At 33.9% G+C, this 7491-nt stretch overlaps 1 protein-coding gene across 1 annotated transcript; it reads left to right on the top strand.

Annotated features, from left to right (window-relative positions):
* The first annotated feature begins 968 nt into the window (after positions 1 to 968).
* On the top strand, positions 969 to 3320 carry LOC112523341 (receptor-like protein kinase THESEUS 1). The gene has a single exon (XM_025132906.1). It carries the CDS (start codon positions 969 to 971, stop codon positions 3318 to 3320), a length of 2352 nt encoding a protein of 783 aa, XP_024988674.1.
* Positions 3321 to 7491: the final 4171 nt, after the last annotated feature.

The raw sequence follows: 7491 nt of genomic DNA on the forward strand, positions 1-7491 counted from the left end.
AAACACAAAACTGTCATCTGACTCACAAAACTTTATTACTTTTTAATAAATACACTATTTTATGCTGAATATATATATATATATATATATATATATAGATGAGCGATCAAATAAAAATCACTCTAATTTGTAAAAACTGTAAAAACTATTTTCATCTATCGTTAATCTTATGAAATTTTTTCATGAAATTGTTAATCTTGTGAATTTTTTTCATGAAATTGTTAATCTTGTGAAATTGTTTCATATAATACTTTTTTTGATGAAGTTGTTTCATATGTGGTTATGAAATTGTTTCATATACTACTTAATGAAACTTTAATGAAACTGTTTCATGTATTTCTCTAAAATTAAAATAATGAAGATGGTATTATCCATGATTAACACCCTCCACAATAAAAATGGTTGATCAACCTCTCATAATTACAAAAAAAAATGAAAAATTATAATTGATTGAATAAGGTTTTTACGGTTTTTACAAATTGAGTGGTTTTTATTTGAACTCACCCCTATATATATATATATATATATATATATATATATATATATATATCAGATTCTACTTTTAAAATATGGATTTATTTAAATAAAAAATAAAGAAAAATTGGAAGTTAATAAAAGCTATTGAAAGAGGTGTGCAGAGCATTCCCAGCTGCCACCCATAAGCCGTCTTTAATCCTCATCTCCAATTCTTTATCTTCATGTGGGATGCAACTTGTAACCAGAACAGAAGTATATGTTTACTGCCACCTGGAACTTCCCTTCAATGTCCCTCTTTTTCTCTACTCCCCTCTTCTACCATTTCTGATATTTGCTTCTTATGATCATCACAAACAATGATTCATTCCAAAAGATCCATTCTTTATAGCTTTTTATGCGCTTTTCATCTCCAATTCGCCATTTGTTCTTCAAGTACTCATCATGCGGACAGTTTCTTGATTACATGTGGGGAAGCTAAAACTCCGACTGAAATGGAAGATGGTAGGGTTTTTGAATCTGATTTGGGGAATACCCTTGTCAACATTTCACCACTTTCTCACACCATTGTTTCTAATTTTGAGATGGGTGTCCCCAAAATCCTTTCTTCAGCTAGGGTTTTCACTACCAGTTCAATCTACACATTTACTACCAACAAAATTGGTAGGCATTGGCTAAGATTGCACTTTTACCCTGTCAATAACACCAGATTTGACCTAAATTCTGCTGTTTTTTCTGTAGAAGCAAACGGGATTACATTGATCCATGAGTTTTCATTCTTTAGAGATAATCTCAGTTTCCCTCTTTTTAAAGAGTATATTATTGAAGTCACTGGTTCCAATTCAGGAAAACTGGTTCTGGGATTGTTGCCATGGGATAACTCGATTGCTTTCATTAATGGAATCGAGATCCTTTTTGTTCCTGATAAGCAATTTACCTCAAAAATGCTTTCGATTCCGTTGGGGTCTGTTCTTGAGCTTCCAACTCATGTTGGTTTTGAGACAGTTTTCAGGCTTAACATGGGTGGTCCAAATTTATCACCCATTAATGATTCTTTATGGAGAAAATGGGGATCAGATGAATCTTTTCTTGTTAATCCAGCTGCTGCTCGTAATGTTTCTGTAAACCCTAGTTCAATTCGACACCACAATGGGGTTTCGACAGACATTGCTCCAAATTCGGTTTATGCCACTGCTCAAGAAATGGCTGATGCAAATGTTAATAACCAGAGGTTCAATATATCGTGGCTGTTTGAAGTAGAACAAGGTTTTGCTTACTTTATAAGATTGCATTTCTGTGATATCGTTGGATCGAGATTACATGAATTGGTGTTTGATGTTTATATAAACAATCAATCGGCTATCGAATCGTTTGATGTTTCAAGTAGGGCGAAAGGGTTATCGTCTGCGTATTTTGTTGATTTCTTCACCAATGTGTCAATGGGTTCGAATCGAATCTTGGTTCAAGTTGGTCCTTCTCGCTTAGGGGGTTATCTACCAACCGCGGTCTTGAACGGTTTGGAGATCATGAAAATGAGCAATCCTAGTGATAGTCTTGATGGGAGATTGGCTGCATATCTTGATTCGAATGAGATAAAAGACAGCAAGAAAATGCGAATGATCATCGTGATCTCTTCGTGTTTAGGCGTCGGTTTTGTGCTTATTTTACTTGTGCTAATAGTGTTCACCGTTTTCTTGTGTTTTCGCCACAAAAAGAAGCCAAAAGATGATGATGATGATGGTCCTGTAGCATGGTCGCCTCTGCCAATGTACGTAGGCAATTCTGGAACGAAATTCTCATCAAACACTTTTGGTTCCACCACGGCTTCCCACAGTCTTAGTCAAATCCTATCGTTCTCGGAGGTTCGTGATGCAACAAGAAACTTCGACAAGAGCCTGCTGCTAGGGTCAGGTGGGTTTGGAAAGGTCTACAAAGGCGTTCTTGAAAACGGGCTCGTGGTTGCCGTCAAAAGGGGGAACCCGCGATCTCAGCAAGGTCTAGTCGAATTCAAGACCGAAATCGAGATGCTATCCAAGCTTCGACACCGACACTTGGTCTCCCTAATCGGTTATTGTGAAGAACAAAACGAAATGATCCTTGTTTACGAGTACATGGCCGGCGGACCCCTGAGACAACATCTATACGGGTCTAACCTCCCCCCATTGACATGGAAACAGCGACTCGAAATAGGCGTTGGTGCTGCAAAAGGGCTGCATTATCTTCATACCGGTGTAGCCGAGACCATCATCCACCGCGATGTCAAGACAACTAACATCTTGTTGGATGAGAATCTTGATGCCAAAGTTGCCGACTTCGGATTGTCGAAATTCGGTCCAAGTTTGAATCAAACCCATGTTAGCACGGCGGTGAAAGGCAGCTTCGGTTATCTTGATCCCGAATACTTTCGCCGACAACAACTAACCGAAAAATCGGATGTTTATTCATTTGGAGTGGTGATGTTAGAAATGCTATGTGCCAGGCCAGCCATAAACCCTACTTTACCAAGAGAACAAGTGAATATAGCAGAATGGGCTATGAATTGGCAAAAGAAAGGTGAATTAGAGAAGATCATGGATCCAGATTTAATGGGGTTTGTGAATCTTGAATCGTTAAGAAAATACGGTGAAACTGCTCAGAAATGTTTAAGTGAAAACGGGAATGAAAGGCCATCAATGGGTGATGTTCTGTGGAATTTGGAGTATGCTCTACAGTTGCAGGAGGTTGGTAATGGAAGCGGTGGTGATGTGGATGGTATTTCCGACATCCCTGACCGGATTCCAGATGTGGAGAGTGTGCATAGCATCGATATCGAGACGGTGAGCGATCTGGAGTCGAATGGGACATAGACATAGAGGGATCAAGATTTCTTGAAAGCAATGGTGTAAGTATTGATTGGTTATTTTATATGGTTGATTTTTGTTGTATAACGGTTTTGTATGTTTAGTTCATATTTATATATACTTGAAACTGATTAATTGTTATATTTGTTGTAATCAAATATACATCAAAACATATGAAAAGGTTTATTTATTCAACAAAAATGTTACATACCTAGGTAACCGATTTTTAGATTGTCCATAGCTTATTTATTTAACAAAAATGTTTAAAGATTTGATCATTTAAAATGAGAAATTTTAATGATATTTCATTAAAAATAATAATTCGGTGATTTAATCATTCAAAATGAAAACATTTAATGATTTTTTTATTAAAAAAAATACTTTAGAGGCTTAATCATTTAAAATGCATATGCACAAGGAGATTGTTATTCATATGAGGTTAAATATTAATATATTTTTTAAAATATTATCTTATGTTGTATAACATATAGTAATTGATATATAATTTACTTTTCATATTCACCAACTAAAATAGTTAATTAGGATAATCAAATGAGAAACAATATGAGGTCGCTAAAATTAATGTAACGAACATAAATATTGTCTTTAGATTTTTATATTATTGTGTAAAATATCACATTATAACATATTTAGAACAATATCATAGTTTTTATTGGAACAATTTAGATATAAAATAAAGATTATATTTATGAACTTAATTTTATTTATATCTTGATGTTTAACAATATTATTGTAGTTCAAAATGATCTTTTTACCATTTATCCATTACCCGTTTCGTTACCTGTTATCTTAGTAGGTGGGCTATCGATATGAATAATTACTCGTTTCGTTACTCGCTATTTTAAATGGATTGGTATAACGGAGATTAACCCTTACTCTACCTGTAACATCTCATTCTAAAAGGTTAGATAAATATTTAGTTGTTTGAAAGTTTGGGGTAGAATTGTTTTATAGTGTTAATCTAGGGGTTATAATGTTCATCCCTTAATTTAGTATTAATATAAATAGGGGTTTAAAAAAAAAAAAAAAAAAATACTAGAAGTAGAGAAGGGGATCGGGAGAAGCCGAGAAGGAAAAAGACGCCGATGGAATCGATTCAACCTTGCTTGTTTTTCATCTAATCGTCAAATTAAGGTAAGTTTTTCATGTCCTAGCTTTATTTCTTGTTGTATTTGATGTTTAGGTTGGTATTGTATTCGATTTTTGGAGTTTTAGGGCTCAAAATCAAGTTTTAGCGGCTGTCATGTGGACAGCCGTGTATATGTGTAATTTCTTTGAGAAACCTAGTTTTATGATGTATATTTTTAGCCCCAATTGAGTCCCAATGTGTTATATCTTCACTTTGTTGCATTGGAACCTAAAATCCTTCAAGGATTGGAACAAAGTGGGTGTTATACATCTTGATAGTAGAAGTATTTTGTTGGGTAAGTTTACTTCATGTTTAGGATAGTTTTGAGTTCATCTAAGATGTTTAATCATGAGTGGAAGTTGAGAAATTATTATCTTTGACAATCTTTAAAAGTCAAAGTTTAATGATGAACTTTAAGACTCTGAAATCTTCATAAAAATATTAAGATGTTTGTTATGGTTTGTTTCTTGGTATCATTAAGATGTTATTAGATGGATTGATGAAGAAAATTTCCATTCAAGCATGTTTTATTGATAGATTTTAGGTTATGTTCAAAATAGTTGACTTTTTCCAAAAAGTCAAACTGTTTTGCTTAATTTTTAAAAATTGAGTCGTTATATGCAAAATTATGGATTGAAATTCGGTGGATATGGTTATGATAGGTATATAAAGGTGTTACATTGATTATTTCAATGTTCCTTATAGGTTTTGATGGATTTTCAAAGTTAAAAGAAGTTTTTGTTCGGTTTGATCAATATATGAAAATGTATGCATTAGTTAGGTTGTGAGTGCATAAATGAATGTGTGAACCTCAATGTGTATGATAAGCATATTTTGGAGGTTAGAATGTGAGCCTAGAGCCTCGGGTGAAAWATGARCAAGTCATCGGACTAAGTTAGTTTGGTGCTGAAAATTTGTAAAAATTGTATAAAATCACTCGTAACTCGGAKTTAGACGTGTAATATCAATCTGGAACTGTTATGAAGGCTTCTACAATCAATATGTTTTGATCATGAGGTAGTTAGGGCTCTAAATATGTCAAATTGCATAGCTGTCCATTTTTGACTCAAATAAAAGTTTTGTTTTTTTTAAACCCATGTATGAAAAGGTTCCAAGTCCATTTTTTGAGTGGTTCTTGTCGGTATGTATATTAAGATAAGTAAGTTGTCTAAATCTTTTGTTAGGATGTTTGTATTGATGTGAGAACCGTGCGTGTGGATTGTTTAGGTAGCACGGTGGATAAGCAAGTTGGGCACCGGCGGGATCTCAACTAAATAGGCTAAGATGAGTTTCAAGTAGATTTTAATGGGGTACCGTCAAACGTAATTACCTTTACATAATTTATTTTTTTGGACGTATTTTAGTGATTAAAGTAGAAAATGCATGATTTTAAATGATGTTATGAAATGAAGGTATTGATGTTTATACAAAGTGACTTTATACATATTAAGAATGCATTGTTTCTTTGATAAAGTATGTATGAAATACTTTGGTGACTTGGAAAGATGATATGTATTTTTGTAAAAATAAAAAAATAAACATGTTTTGTATCCAAAGGAGGAAAATCTTACGTTGTATAAATGGGGCATTGTGATTTATATATTTACTCACTGAAATGAGAATGGTAGATCCGGATATGGCGACTTAGGGTCACCCCCTTTGTTGCGTTTGTATTGGGGTCGCTCCCTTTATAGTAAATGGGTTGCTCCCATTGGTAATGTATTGGAGTACCGTGCATGGATATATGCGCCAGGTACTCGACTAATAGGTATAGTGTCAGGTGGACACATTGCGCAATGGTGATTTAACCAAAATTAGCCTAACGGATAAGTAGACTGCTGGGTAGTGCTCCTCCACTGATTCCAGTTGTTATGGGTCACCCCCATACTGTGTGGTATTCATAGAACTTTGTAAATATTGATTGACTGTTAACTTATAATGTTTTGGTTGGACTTAACATTTATTTGACACATCACATCAAGCATATGTAAGTCATGCATTTTTGTTTGATAGTATAAATTACTTGAAATGTTGTATTGTGAAAACTCTTGAATTCACCAGGCATGTAGTCTGATTTGTTTTGTTTGTCGACGTGCGTCTCAGGAACTGGTTCAAGTGAATGTGCTAGCAACATTCTTGGTTATTATAAGGCTAGCAGGTAAGTTCATAGGATGATGCAATGCTTGGGACTTTTGGATGCTTAATCTAGTTTGGGAAAATGTATTTTTTTGGAAAAATATGAAAGTTTTATATCTTGTAAATAGTCGTCTTTTATTAAGACTATTTAGTAATCATAACTTTTGTATGGTCAGTTATTTTGCAATCATTACTTTTGCAAATGTTTACAGGTTTAAAAAAATGGCAAAACACGACTTTTCGAACGGGTCATGCCGAATTTTTGCCAGATTAAAAAAAAAACAATAAGTATAGGGTGTTTCACTACCCGTTGCGGACCTAACTGAAACAAGTCTTTTTTTAACCCTAAACACATGCGTTTTTCTCATCGTGCTCTCTTAACTACTAATTTATTTTGGAAAAAAAATCGTGATTTTTGGTCAACTTAAGTCCCAAGTATTTACAAAAACGCGACCATGAATCTGGTCGATCGATGAATTTAATCGTACAGCTGTCAAATGTTTTTACATTCTTAACCTTTTAAGTGTTCTCAAATGTAACCTCTTTCAAACACCTTAAAGATCATACAACCCCACTTAATATACAAAAGTATTGCAAATGTACATGACGTTGATGTATTAATTATCGGTGGCCAAACAGACGCACTCACACATCTGCATAAATACACATTGGAGTCCCTGGTATCTGATGGATGATTTGGTATACGTAATTCGAGTTTATTGGCACCAGATCTTCATGTCATTTTAGTACCAGATCACATAATTAAAGAAAAACGAATGAGTTGGTGAAACAAACGACTAAAATCTTCACGAGATTGTAACAAATACAATATTTTCTTAGATCAATGCTTTAGTTATAATTTATTTATTTAATTCTATTATTAAAAGATAT

This window comes from Cynara cardunculus, assembly GCF_001531365.2.
Source record: "Cynara cardunculus var. scolymus isolate 2C chromosome LG 1, CcrdV1, whole genome shotgun sequence".
Taxonomy (NCBI): Eukaryota; Viridiplantae; Streptophyta; class Magnoliopsida; order Asterales; family Asteraceae; genus Cynara; species Cynara cardunculus.